Source organism: Neoarius graeffei, chromosome 5 (assembly GCF_027579695.1).
Source record: "Neoarius graeffei isolate fNeoGra1 chromosome 5, fNeoGra1.pri, whole genome shotgun sequence".
In the NCBI taxonomy this organism is placed as follows: Eukaryota; Metazoa; Chordata; class Actinopteri; order Siluriformes; family Ariidae; genus Neoarius; species Neoarius graeffei.
In genome coordinates, this window is record NC_083573.1 from 66,679,194 (window position 1) to 66,694,163 (window position 14,970).

General features: G+C 40.1%; 1 protein-coding gene across 1 annotated transcript; it reads right to left on the reverse strand.

The window, feature by feature from the left end:
* Window positions 1-3,548: 3,548 nt before the first annotated feature.
* On the reverse strand, window positions 3,549-13,215 carry hint3 (histidine triad nucleotide binding protein 3). The gene is made up of 5 exons (XM_060920659.1): window positions 13,042-13,215; window positions 8,127-8,244; window positions 7,859-7,928; window positions 7,619-7,745; window positions 3,549-4,999 (listed from the first exon to the last, which is right to left on the reverse strand). The coding sequence occupies exons 1-5, from the start codon at window positions 13,168-13,170 to the stop codon at window positions 4,961-4,963; spliced, it is 483 nt and encodes a 160-aa protein (XP_060776642.1). The 5' UTR covers window positions 13,171-13,215; the 3' UTR covers window positions 3,549-4,960.
* Between the last annotated feature and the right edge of the window lie 1,755 nt (window positions 13,216-14,970).

Consider the following 14,970-nt stretch of genomic DNA (forward strand, 5'->3'; position numbering starts at 1 on the left):
CACGTAACTATTTTCCATTGCTCTAGAGTCCAATCTTTTTATTCTCCCTAGCAAATTGAAACTTTTTCTTCTGATTAGCCTTACTACAAATAGTTTTCTTATGGCCACACAGCTGTTTATTCCCAATCCTATGAGTTCTCATCGCACTGTGCATGTGGAAATACTCCTACTTTCACTATTAAACATAGGCATGAGTTCTGATGTCAGTTTTTTCTTTTTTAAAATGATTCAGCTTAAAGCGTTTAAGTGACTACTGATCATGCTCAGTCAATATTTTTTTTCTGAACACATTTCTTCCATGAAGTTGACAGTTCATTGCCATCCTTCTAGGTTTTAATAATACGATGGACAGTTCTTAACCCAGTTCCGGTAATTTCAGCAGTCTCCTTTAGTTGTTTTCTTTGGCCAATAATTTGACCCTTCTGAAACACAGTAACCTCTCTTCCATGACCACAGGATATGTCTTCAGACATGGTTTTTAAAGAAATGAGAAGCTATTCACTGCATCAATTAGGGTTAAAAGAACTTTTACCAGGTGAAATATATATCAGTGTAGTAATTACCCAATCAAAGACTCCTAAATACAACCCCGATTCCAAAAAAGTTGGGACAAAGTACAAATTGTAAATAAAAACAGAATGCAATGATGTGGAAGTTTCAAAATTCCATATTTCATTCAGAATAGAACATAGAGGACATATCAAATGTTTAAACTGAAATGTATCATTTAAAGAGAAAAATTAGGTGATTTTAAATTTCATGACAACACCACATCTCAAAAAAGTTGGGACAAGGCCATGTTTACCACTGTGAGACATCCCCTATTCTCTTTACAACAGTCTGTAAACGTCTGGGGACTGAAGAGACAAGTTGCTCAAGTTTAGGGATAGGAATGTTAACCCATTCTTGTCTAACGTAGGATTCTAGTTGTTCAACTGTCTTAGGTCTTTTTTGTCGTATCTTCCGTTTTATGATGCGCCAAATGTTTTCTATGGGTGAAAGATCTGGACTGCAGGCTGGCCAGTTCAGTACCCGGACCCTTCTTCTACGCAGCCATGATGCTGTAATTGATGCAGTATGTGGTTTGGCATTGTCATGTTGGAAAATGCAAGGTCTTCCCTGAAAGAGACGTCGTCTGGATGGGAGCATATGTTGCTCTAGAACCTGGATATACTTTTCAGCATTGATGGTGTCTTTCCAGATGTGTAAGCTGCCCATGCCACACGCACTAATGCAACCCCATACCATCAGAGATGCAGGCTTCTGAACTGAGCGCTGATGACAACTTGGGTCGTCCTTCTCCTCTTTAGTCCGAATGACACAGCGTCCCTGATTTCCGTAAAGAACTTCAAATTTTGATTTGTCTGACCACAGAACAGTTTTCCACTTTGCCACAGTCCATTTTAAATGAGCCTTGGCCCAGAGAAGACGTCTGCGCTTCTGGATCGTGTTTAGATACGGCTTCTTCTTTGAACTATAGAGTTTTAGCTGGCAATGGCGGCTGGCACGGTGAATTGTGTTCACAGATAATGTTCTCTGGAAATATTCCTGAGCCCATTTTGTGATTTCCAATACAGAAGCATGCCTGTATGTGATGCAGTGCCGTCTAAGGGCCCGAAGATCATGGGCACCCAGTATGGTTTTCCGGCCTTGACCCTTACGCACAGACATTCTTCCAGATTCTCTGAATCTTTTGATGATATTATGCACTGTAGATGATGATGTGTTCAAACTCTTTGCAATTTTACACTGTCGAACTCCTTTCTGATATTGCGCCACTATTTGTCGGCGCAGAATTAGGGGGATTGGTGAGCCTCTTCCCATCTTTACTTCTGAGAGCCGCTGCCACTCCAAGATGCTCTTTTTATACCCAGTCATGTTAATGACCTATTGCCAATTGACCTAATAAGTTGCAATTTGGTCCTCCAGCTGTTCCTTTTTTGTACCTTTTAACTTTTCCAGCCTCTTATTGCCCCTGTCCCAACTTTTCTGAGATGTGTTGCTGTCATGAAATTTCAAATGAGCCAATATTTGGCATGAAATTTCAAAATGTCTCATTTTCGACATCTGATATGTTGTCTATGTTCTATTGTGAATACAATATCAGTTTTTGAGACTTGTAAATTATTGCATTCCGTTTTTATTGACAATTTGTACTTTGTCCCAACTTTTTTGGAATCGGGGTTGTATTTGCTTATTTAAATCAAGTTGTTTTTTTTTTGCCCAGGTAGTGTATATAAAATAAGCACTAGTGTATGCATATAAAACAGAACTATGCTTCAATAGTGACAGTTCATCTATCTCTTGGTTCACAGATATTGCAATTTATAGATCAAAGCCATAATATTTTCTGGTTTCTATAACACTTTAGGCACATATTAGGCCGTCTACCTAGTTGACTGTTGATCGTGTGAGCACAGTATCTGGCTATTACAGAGTCTTCTCATCAAAAAGAGTTTTTATAAAGAAAATGACTGGCTAAAAGTTCCACCAAAATAACTGTCTTGGCACAATAATCATGTTCTGGCATGGGATCGATTGCAAAGGTATTTCATTGCTTCCTACATTGCAAATGGTTGCAGAGTCATGGATGTTTCCTAACGGAAAATGTTTGGGGGAACTCTTTTTTTTTTTTTTTTAATCTCATGTTTTACCAGGCAGGTCCCACTGCGATACAATATCTCGTCTTCCAGGGAGTCCTGGCCAAGATAGCGACTTAAGTTTCATACAAGAAATACAGACTAACATAAACCAAAACACTAAGACAAACAGTCAACAATCACACACAGAACACAGAGTAAGAAAAAAATGAGACATAAGTAGTATAAAATGAAGAAGCAGTAGCCTTAATTAAAAACAATGACACTCTTCTGTAAGTACTGACTTTAAACAATTTTTAAAAAATGTAATAGAGGGTGTTGTCACAAGATTTAGTGTATTTTGTAGCTCGTTCCAAGCACACAGTGCATATGCACAGAAGGCTGTTTTACCAAGTTCTGTTCGTGACATTGGAACTTGAAAAAGTATTTTCTCTGATGCACGAGTGCTATAAGTACGTACACCATACAAGCAGACTAGATATATAGAACGGCAACTTACCTAAGATAGCTTTTGCAACAAATATTAAAATATGACTTTTCCTTCTTATAGACAGAGATGTCCAATGAACCATATGATAAAGGTTACAGTGATGCGTCCTTGCATTTGCCCGTTAGGAAGCGCAGGGTAGAATGGTACACCACATCCAACTTTTTCAAAAGGGATGTGCCAGCATGCATATATATGCGCGCATATGGGGTGTTGGTGTCATCTCTCACTCAACAGTATCTTTTCACTTCCATTGGTAGTGTCAGTCAAGTCACCTCAAAGTTGAGAGCAGTTTAATGCTGTACCTGCCCACTTTACATTAGCGGCAGGTGTTTTACCAGGTATCGCAACATGTCGCTGACTGATTTTACATTGTCACCCTAAATCACTGTGTGTATGCCCTTTACACTGATACACCATGAAAGAAGGGAGAAAAAAAAAAATACCACACCCCAACCCTGTTGAGTCAATTAATTTCATTTTAATTCACAACCTTTGTACACATACATTGTTTACATTCTTACATTACACAGGTATTCACAATTCTCAGGTCAGAGTATAGCAGCCCATGGTTAATGACCAAGACTAAACAAGTCCAGTCAATCATCATTCCTTGCCCGCACGCACACCACACAATTTATTAGCTAAAAGACACTTCATGTCTTAAAGTAATGATGGATGTCGTTTCTCTTTACTTAGTTGAGCGGTTCTTGACGGAATAGGGCTATTTACTGTATTTTTGTTATTTGAGCTCAAACACATTAAAGTGGCAATAAATTACACTAACTTGACGAGGGACACCTGTTAATTAAAAAGCATTCCAGGTGACTACCTCACGAAGCTGGTTAAGAAGCATCAAGGTGAACGGTGGCCATTTTGAAGAATCTAAAAATATGAAACATTTGGTTCTTTAACAGTTTAAGCACATAATTCTGTATGTTATTTCATAGTTTTGACGTCTTCAGTATTGTTCAATGTAGAAAATAGTTAAAATACAAAAAAAAAAAAAACCTCCGAATGAGTAGGGGTATACAAACTTCTGACTGGTCTGTAAGCGCACACGCACACAGTTCAAGTTCAAATTGAAAATACCAACCCTTTTGCCTACATCCATGAAAGGTAATCTCCACCCAAACGCTACAAATATTTATTTTTATTTCAAGTATTTAATTTTATATTTTCCATTACTTAATCAGGGTTGATTACTATCATCCGATCCAAGTCAAAAGATTGCATCTTTTCCATTTTCTTTCATGAACCTAGGTAAAAAACCTGCCACAGTGCTGATCTTCAGATTGACCATGAGACACTTGAGGCTGAATATGAGCAAAACCCAACGTCCTTTATTCTCAGTTATGTGGATTCTTTCTATATGTATTAATGGTCAGGAAGGTTAATTGTAATTAACCAAAACTGACTAGTGGAATGCATTATCCCTTAGAAACGCCCGATGAAACCATCACATCACATTAGATCTGAGAGTATGGCATGCTATACAAATATGGTGCAGTATACAGTAAATGTGTACTTTTTTTTTTTCTCTCAGCATAGGAATAATTTCTCTAGTTATTCTAGCAGACATGGATATTACTTAAAAATGCAACGTCAGGGACTGTGCTGTAAATGCTGGATTATTTTCAAGCATTCACAAGTTCAAATTAGATTGTCCACTTGCGTCAAAATAACATTTAAAAGGTTCATCTCCAAATTTGCCCACTTTGACTGGCAGAAACAAACACTCCAACATGCAAAAGTAATGATTAAAATAAATCATAACCTGGAGGTACATCAGCTTCACCTCTTTTTCCTTAAACGCTGAGTCAATCCATTTACATTCCCAGTGTAAAGGCAGGATGATCTTGTCATTCGTCTATTAGTCCATCGAGTTCAGTCTTTGGAGCAACTGGTCAGCCTGTAATATACAAAACAAAAACCATATGGCAGTGTACAGGTTTTATTTGCTCCTCATTTAAGAGGATACAACTTTTATTTTCTGTTTTAATGCCAGAGGATGCTTTCTACAACATAGAAAGTGCTCAAGTATCTCTGCTTCTGATTTTATTCCAGTGATGGAGTAGTGTGTATTGGTAATAGGACACCCATAGAATCAATGCTACTTCCTGGCGTGAGAAGCATGCAGGGGTGTCACTCAAATTGTAATAGGGCCACATTAGCATATATGTAAGTTTTTGAATAGCAATAAACTAAAGCTATTAATTTTTTTTTTTAAGGTAAGTGAAAATGGAAAAAATCTTTTGAGGAAAAAGAATAATTTATTCAATGGTATGCACTATTAGGTCATAACATTTATTATGCTGATTAAAAAGTTTGTTTTTCTAAATAGTGGTTGCATACACTATTCAATGAGGCCAATATATTTATTAGTTTCTGCTATCGAGATGTCAACTAGGCCCTGTCCACACGGCAACGGATTCAGGTGAATCCGATACAATTGTTTATCGTTTCGGCCTGGCGTCCACACGGCACCGGCGTTCTGGGTGCCCAAAACGCAATCTTTTGAGAACGGGTTCCAGAGTGGAAAGATCTGGCAACGTTGCCGTTGCGAAGTCGTCTGGATGAGTAGAACAGATTTGTTTACGATGACGTCACAACCACATGACTGTCAGTGCTTCACGCCGGGTAGAAGTGTAACGAACTCGATGCGAGTTGTCAACAAATCCTATAACTTGGTTCATGAAACGCGCTTACAAAATATTTTCACTGTGAATATTTATTGTGTAATGGTGCAGAGAGAGAGAGAGAGAGTAGCCCATAGCGCAGAGTCAATCCCGCCAGCAAAAATAGGGAAAAAAAGGAGCGATCTCACCTCTTCAGATGTTGGTTTAAGTCCTACAATACATTCCTCAAAAAGGGCGTAGAAGAACAAATTAATCCATCAACGTGTAGCATTCAATTTATTCCGGACCATTAAAGACGCCGCCTTCCACGTAGAATCATACGTCATCCTCGCCGCCATATTGGATGGGTCAAAGCGGAGAATAAAGATGCCTCATTCATGTGCTGCGTTTAACTGTATGAAGTCTCGCGCATAATAGTTTATGCGCATGCGTCCTTACTTCTTCTATTGTTCTGGTGTCTCCGAAGGGACCGTCTTACAGCGCCCCTAGAGGTGTGGCATGTGTATTGCATCGTTTTCAGCAAGCGTTGCGTTGCCGTATGGACCTGATATTTTACTGATCGTTGCCCGTGTGGACGCGATATTTTTTTAAAATAACATCTCGTTGCCGTTGTCGTGTGGACGTAGCCCTAGTCAGGAAAGGACAGTGAGGCAGTTGGTAAAATGTAACGGTAAATGTTCAGATTAGATTAAACAAATTCTGCAGTTAGCTGCACATTATGTAAGACTACAGTGGGAAAGTCACCATTGGTATCGTTCACTGTGGAAGTGCACAGCACGTAGTCGCTGAAGTACAGTGTAGTCTTTGAGCACCAAAATGAGTCAGCGACTCGACAAACACGGCTACAATCATGTAATGTGCACTCAGCTTTGGGGGAGGAGTTAACGATTGCACTGGATAGGCATATGCGTATATGTACGTAACACACACAACAGGATATTTAACGTAGTGTTACTGCGTGAGGTTCAAAATATCACCACTCTTTCCATTTGCAAGACAGCATTTGGACAGCAAGCTTCAATCACAAATTCATTCATCTTCAGTAACTGCTTTAATCTTGGTCAGGGTTGCCATGGACCTACAGCCTGTCCACAGAACAGTGAGCATGAGATGGGATTAACCCTGGATGCTAGTCCATTGCAACAGTCCACATGTGCGCACGCCCACGCCCAACTAAGGGCAAATTAGCACAGCCAATCCACCTACCCATATATTTCTAGGGGGAGAAATGGTGATTCTGGAGCTCAGGATTGTGCCAGTGCCCTGGCGCTATGAAGTGGCAAGGTGTATTTTTAAAGTACTAACCTATTTCAAAATACAGTTATACTGCTAGGCAAATGCCATGGGGTGAAAATTGGACACATGCTTAGGTCTGTTATTTGAAACTGTCAGTGGTAGCATAAACGATTTGGGGGGAGGTTAGAACATCACTACAGAAATGACTTCCTTTTTCCACATGCTGCATATTCTGGACTGAGATGTGAAAATGATTTGTTTGTCAGATGATTTGTTAAAATTTTAACTTTAAAAAAAAAAACAGGAAAAATGTCTAGTTAATAAGTTATTTGTGCAGTGACTATGTACTGTGACAGCCTACTAAAGGGAGATGCAGGATCAGCTGAAAGTCCCTTTCATAGAGATGAACAGCAGTGTTTTGTCTGAGCCGAGGCAAACAAAAGAGGTTTTCATTCTTTGCCAAATCACAATATCAAGTAATTTTCCTTGCGCTAACTTGGACAAATAGGCAGTATATTTAACTTCCAAGTGTCAAATTAAATGAAATCTTAACAGACTACTGTGAACAGACTCCTACACAGCCTGTAACCTTCGTCCCAGACTTTTCAATGAAACGTCCAAAAACAAGCCTCAAATCATCTATTCAGAATTCTTACTGTGATGAACCAGTAGGAGTCTAGGCGGTAGATAAAGCGAGAGATGAAGCCCATTTGACTGGCGGGTGCCAAGACGTGGAGGTGCAGATGTGTAACAGAATGAAATGGAGGCCAGTGAAAACCAAACCTAAAATACACATGATCAGGATATTGAAACACAATGGTACACTTCAAAACGGCACTTTACCGTACTCACAATGTTACAAAACAGATACAAGATTGTAATTCAGTTCAAATTACCTGACATCACTTAAGTCAGTGACATTGTTCTTCTGAAGAACTGCTTTTCCTGTTTCCACCAATTTCTCCACTAAGAAAAACAGTGAGACACACAGAGCTGAACACACTAAAAACTGCACTGGATCCATTTTATAGAATTGGGGGAAGGGGGGGGGGGGAGAGAAGAGGGAGACTGACTCTACAATTATTTATAAAATTCATTCACTGCCCCAATGATGACAATTTAGGATCCCTGAAGCCAGTGTACAGTCAATAACTGAGTAATTACCGAGTGGAATATGTTCTTTGCGAAGTGATTTGCAATTCCCCACGTGTTTCTTTGGCACAACAAGATAATGATGAGGAGCCCCCGGTTTTATATCCCTGAAACATGACATGTCTTCATCCTGAGAAAAAGAAAAAAAAAAAAAAAAGTTTACTGATCACAAAAGATGATACTAACCACAATTAGTTACTGTCAAATATCCCACATAAGAGAAGAAAGCACAACTGAATTTCAGGATGATGAAAGGGTAACATATACATGTTCATGATTAAAATGATCACTTGTGGTATCATAACATGACCAGTGAAAGTCGGCTTCAAATCAAGTCTTGCTCCTGATAATGACCGTGAAGCGCGTTATGGATTCTCATGTGCAGCACTGCAACAACTGGACAAAATTATACAATTCGGTAATAAAAACAGCTAGCAAGTAATTTCATTACTGATTCGGTGGACTGTATTATGAGGCAAGCTGTGACAATGTGTCAGTTCATTTAGAAACACATGTAATGAAACCAATCGAGCATGTTCGAGAACACAGTCAGATCAAAGTCCTCTAAAGTACAGGAAAACTTGAACACTAGGCTGTTGGCATCATGACATAACTTGCGTTTTCATCCAAGCCATATTTTGATTTGTAGCCATTTATTTGAAGGAATGTGGAAACACAATGTCCCAGGTTGAACCGTGGTTATTAACCTCCACTTTCCCAGCAGACACTGGACGAGAGGCGGGGTATACCCTGGACAGGTCACTAGTCCATCGCAGAGCCGACGCAGAGAGAGAAAGCCAGCCATTCACGCTCACATTCATACTTGCGGGCAATTTAGAGTAGCCAGTTGACCTAATCCATATGTCTTTGGACTGCAGGAGAAAAACGGAGCACCCAGAGGAAACCCATCCAGGCATGAGGAGAACATGCAAACTCCACACAGAAAGGCCCCAATCAACTCGCAAGTTCAAACCCATAACCTGCTTACTGGGAGACAACAGTGCTAAAAACACTGCACCACCGTGCCACCCTCCAACTAACCTCATTATCTCTAGCCGCTTTATCCTGTTCTACAGGGTCGCAGGCAAGCTGGAGCCTATCCCAGCTGACTACGGGTGAGAGGCGGGGTACACCCTGGACAAGTCACCAGGTCATCACAGGGCTGACACATAGACACAGACAACCATTCACACCTACGGTCAATTTAGAGTCACCAGTTAACCTAACCTGCATGTCTCTGGACTGTGGTGGAAACCGGAGCACCCGGAGGAAACCCACGCGGACACGGGGAGAACATGCAAACTCCGCACAGAAAGGCCCTCGCCGGCCACGGGCCTCGAACCCGGACCTTCTTGCTGTGAGGCGACAGTGCTAACCACTACACCACCGTGCCGCCCTGCTATTATAGCATTGCACTATATAATTTTTGCTGCTGTATAATTTAATTTAGTCCCAATTTAGGATTGGGACCAAACAGCTGTGTGGCCATAAGAAAACCACTTGTTAGTGAGCCTAATCAGGAGAAAAGGCTTCAATTTGCTATGCAGCTTACAGATTTGACTCTGGAGCAATGGAGAAAGATCATGTGGTCTGAGGAGTTCCGATTTACCCTACTCTAGAGCAATAGGCACATCAGGGTAAGAATGGAAGTGTATGAAGCAATACCTCAAATCCATACATGGTGGCCACTGTACAAGTCTCTGGAAGCAGTGTTATGATCTGGGGTTGCTTCACTTGGTCACATCTAGGCTCAACAACATGACGCGGCAATAAAATGAAGTCAGCTGACGACCTGAATGACTAAGTTATCCTATCAACTGATATTTCTTCCCTGATGGCATGGGCATAAACTTGGGGCTGAAACTGTGGTTCAGGGAGCATGAGGAATCATTTTCACACACAAATTGGCCACCATAGAGTCCTGACCGGGGCAGCACGGTGGTGTAGTGGTTAGCGCTGTCGCCTCACAGCAAGAAGGTCCGGGTTCGAGCCCAGCGGCTGGCGAGGGCCTTTCTGTGTGGAGTTTGCATGTTCTCCCCGTGTCCGCGTGGGTTTCCTCCGGGTGCTCCGGTTTCCCCCACAGTCCAAAGACATGCAGGTTAGGTTAACTGGTGACTCTAAATTGACCGTAGGTGTGAATGTGAGTGTGAATGGTTGTCTGTGTCTATGTGTCAGCCCTGTGATGACCTGGCGACTTGTCCAGGGTGTACCCCGCCTTTCGCCCGTAGTCAGCTGGGATAGGCTCCAGCTTGCCTGCGACCCTGTAGAACAGGATAAAGCGGCTAGAGATAATGAGATGAGACGAGACTTCATATTTATTTCTGCGCTGAGCCAAATTGCAACGAAATTTCGTTCGGTGTACACTTGTTGCAGACTGAATGACAAAGGTTTTCAAGTACCTTCAGGCTTAGACTTCACCAACTTTCTTTACGTCTACTCCTTGCATCTTTACTACACTCTCATTCATACACATACACGGCTCGAAATTCGCGGTGGTCCGGTCGCCCGAGGCGACTTAATTTGTCATTTGGCAGGTAATTCCTGTCACTAGCCAGCCCGGCTGGCCGGTTGAAAATAAAAAATATATATATATGAAGCGAAGATTCAGACACACCGTCAACTAAAGCCACCACATATTAAGCGTGTGCCGTGTCTGCGTTAATTGATGCGTTTATTGGCAGGACGGAAAATACCGAAGAATTCCGAATCATATCGTGTATGAGTCAGGCTGTCGGTTTTTTCACTACTGCGCATGCATATAACGCATCTCGCTGAATATCGCGGTAATCTCGTTATCAAATTCAATAGATGTGGCCACATTATCGCCCATTTAAACGTGTTTTTGTTGTTTACATCTACATCTGCCAAAGCTACGTTGCGATGTGGAATTTTTTGAAAGATGTACAGAAACCGCCAGAGACGGGGACAAAGCGACCTCGGTCTGAAGAGGAGAAAAAGGCCGTCAATAAAGCGTACGAGAAGGAGAAACGACAAAGGACTTATAAGCAAACGTGGGAGCAGGGTAGGCCTTGGCTGCGATACAATTTTTATGGAATAAGTAATTTTTTTCAAGTTGATTCCTAGTCAATATGAAGCTCCTAATGCTTTCTCTCTCATAAACGGTTAAATACAGAAAGCATGTTGGACATATTTTGGGTGCTCTAGTCATGATAGTAAGTATATTTGTTTTCAATACTCATACACCAAGTTGCCAAGTTTTCCAACATATTATTATTTGTTGATATTATATTACGGTGCTCTGTGTTGTTCTCATTTATGTATTTAACAACAGTATCAAAATACTCGGGTCTTGAAATAAATGCGCATTAGTCATGAACAATGGTAACTACTCTCTTGTGTTATTTTTGACAGAAGTAAAATTCACCATCTACCTCTATATTTCCATCAGGCTTTGAGCCACGGATTATATTAGCAATTTTGCACAAGACATTGCACAGTATATCTACCTCTATGTTTGCACATTGTTTGCCTTTTTTTTTTTTAAATGTTATCTTCATTTTTCACTCTACCTTTTTATTTTGCATTCCATATGCACTTGTGTGTGTGTGTGTGTGTGTATATATTTTATATATATATATATATATATATATATATATATATATTTATTTATTTTATGTGTGTGTGTGTGTATATATATATATATATATATATATATATATTTTGTGTATATATATATATATATATATATATATATATATATATATATTTATTTTATGTGTGTATATATGTGTGTGTGTATATTATATATATATATATATATATATATATATATATATATATGTGTGTATGTGTATATATATATATATATATATATATATATATATATATATATATATATATAAAATGAGTGTGATTCCATGCTTATGGGTACTGAAATGGGGACATGAACTTATTCACCTAAAACCATTTCTTTTTTTACCATCAGGTCACAAAACATGTAATCTTTAATGAATATGTTAAAAGATAACTTTAATTTTCTGAGATGTAATAAAAACATTTATGCGCCAAAGTCAAGCCTATGAGTTCCAAAATGATGTCTGTTACATTACTTCTGTTACGATTGTCCATCTTGCGTCTGTTACAAATTAATTACAGTCTAGCTATATACCATGTTAATCTTATTGAAAGAATGTGTATGTTTATTCTACTACACATGTTTATTAATTATATTTGCTAAAACAACACCTTCCTATGTTTCAAAAAGTAATTCTACATTGTTAAAATTGAGAATATATATGTCCACAACACTTCTGTTACGTTCTGACTTTGGCATATAAATATGTTTTTATTACATCTCAGAAAATTAAAGTTATCTTTTAACATATCATTCATTTAAGATTACATGTTTTGTGACCTGATGGTAAAAAAAGAAATGGTTTTAGGTGAATTTTTAAAAATAAGTTCATGTCCCCATTTCAGTACCCATAAGCGTGGAATCACTCATATATATATATATATATATATATATATATATATATATACATACATACATACATACACACACACATACATACATACATATATATAAAATTTTATTTTATTTTGGTAAGCGTAGTTTGGTCGGGCAGTTGCAAAATAAGAATTTCATTACCCAATAATAAACCGCTGTGTCTGTTATTGTGTATATGACAAATAAACATCTTGAATCTATTCCCCTTCCACACTGATGATAAATATTTCTCAATATTTAGCCAAGTGTCTTAATACACCGGTCACTCAACCCACTGACAACCGAAAGGCTGGATCAGGAAATTACCCGGTGATGTTACAGAAGTCTCCCCTCAAACACATACAGTACTGCAGTCAGTGTTGATTAGCTAGCTAATGTTATGCTAAGTCATTACGGCTAGTTTCACACGTAAACAATCAGTTACAGGAACATTAACGTTAGTCTGTTAACACTCACGCTGTGTAGAAGCTCGGTGTCCATCTCCCCGTTCACTATCTTACAGAAAATACACTTTCTCTCATAACTGTCATTGTGTTCCTTTCGGACAGACTCGCTGCTCGCCGCTGCGCTTTCACTGCTCGCCATTCTCAAAGCCGCACGGGCATGAGTGCGTGTGCGCGCGCGGCTCTCGCTGATAACGTCATTCCAACATGGCGGCCTTTCAGGAGTTCAGTTTAAACGCTCCGGATTTCGTAAGGATGACGCGTCACGTGGTTGAGTTTACAGACGATGCTACGAGTCGACAGAACACTGACGTCACAAAGCTCGTCTCCATGGTGACGTTATCTGCCCATGATGGAGGTAGAAGCGCCAGATAAAGTCGAGCCAGGACTCACTGATCAGCAGACGAGTCTTTCGATTAGAGATGTGGAACATCTAATACTGCGCAGAGAACACAACTCTGAAATGCCATTTTTGCCAAAAGGGGTGAAGTTTACATCTTTCACCCAAACACTGATGTAGAAAAGAAGTCCCGTTGTCATCAAACTTTATAGGGTAGTCACACTAGAGCCGGAATGCTGTCGGAATAAAAATTCTTGGTATATTCCGGGATATTCGAAGTGCATCTCTAAAAATTCTGACTGAGTGCATTCCAAACATCCGGCCCCATTCTTGTGGCCGGCCCGAATGTTTTGCTCATGCTCAAAACATTCGAGGTGCATTCGAAGAGGAGAAATATCGATTGGCGTTCGAAGTGTATTCTAACTGCATTCTGACTGCGTTCTAAATATTCTTACGGAATTCGAAACATTCTGATCGTGTTCGAGGGAAAAATCGAAATGGCAAGCCACTTCAAATCCTGCCAGAATGTCCTGAATGTGCCTCTAATGAGCCGGAATGCCGTCGGAATGAAAATTCTTTGTATATTCCGGGATATTCCAAGTGCATCTCTAAAAATTCTGACTGAGCGCATTCCAAACATTCAGGCCCATTCTTGTGGCTGGCCCGAATGTTTTGCTCATGCTCAAAACATTCGAGGAGGAGAAATATCGAACAGCGTTCAAAGCACTGGCGGCTCGTTAATAGGGGCGATTTGGGCGACGCACTCCCAAACAGGGAGGGAGTTTTTTTTTTTTAATCTACTCCTACTACCAACAGTAATGTCATTGTCCAATCAGGCTAAGGTCGCGCCTGGTGTAGCCACGCCCTTTTGGGGCGATTTCTGTCAGGTTCAGATTTGCCCCCAAATCTCCCATTGACACTAATGGTACGTACGTTTTTTTTTCGAAAATCCTGCTCCCAATGCATTTTCTATTAGGTTTCATGTGCTCGCACAAGCAGCGTGCTTACGACATACGCCTGTTGCGCCGCGCAAGTGTTGCCAGATTGGTTTTTAGTGCATTTTGGCGGGTTTGAACATAATTTTGGGCTGGAAAACGCAACTTGCGCGGGAAATGTGTGAACATTCTATGAAGATGGCGAGTGTTGAGTGCAACAATACGATAGCGTCTCTGAAAGAAGTTCCCTTTAGTCGTCGTACCAATGAGGAGAAAACGGCAATCAAACAGCGAGGACCTCCTAGACCGAATTTAAACATCAAGCAAGTGTCTACGAAGGGGGAGAAGACCTGCTCAAGAGGTTTTAACAAGAACTGGTACCACCGGAAAACTTGGCCAGCTGGCTGTGATGTAGTCAATGCTCTTTTTTGCTCCCCTTGCGTTCTCTTCCACCCTGGAAGTAGCACAGCAGACGGTACAGTGATAGCTGATATTTGAATTTACTAGGCAAAAGTTTGTGTGTGTTACCAATGGCAGTTTAACATTGCCATGTTTTTGTTTTACCAATGTCAGTTTAACATTGCCATGCTTGGAATATTTCAGTAGCCTCAAGTTCTCTCTGACTTGGTGTAAATTAAGCATATTTTCAGTTTTTATATATTGTACA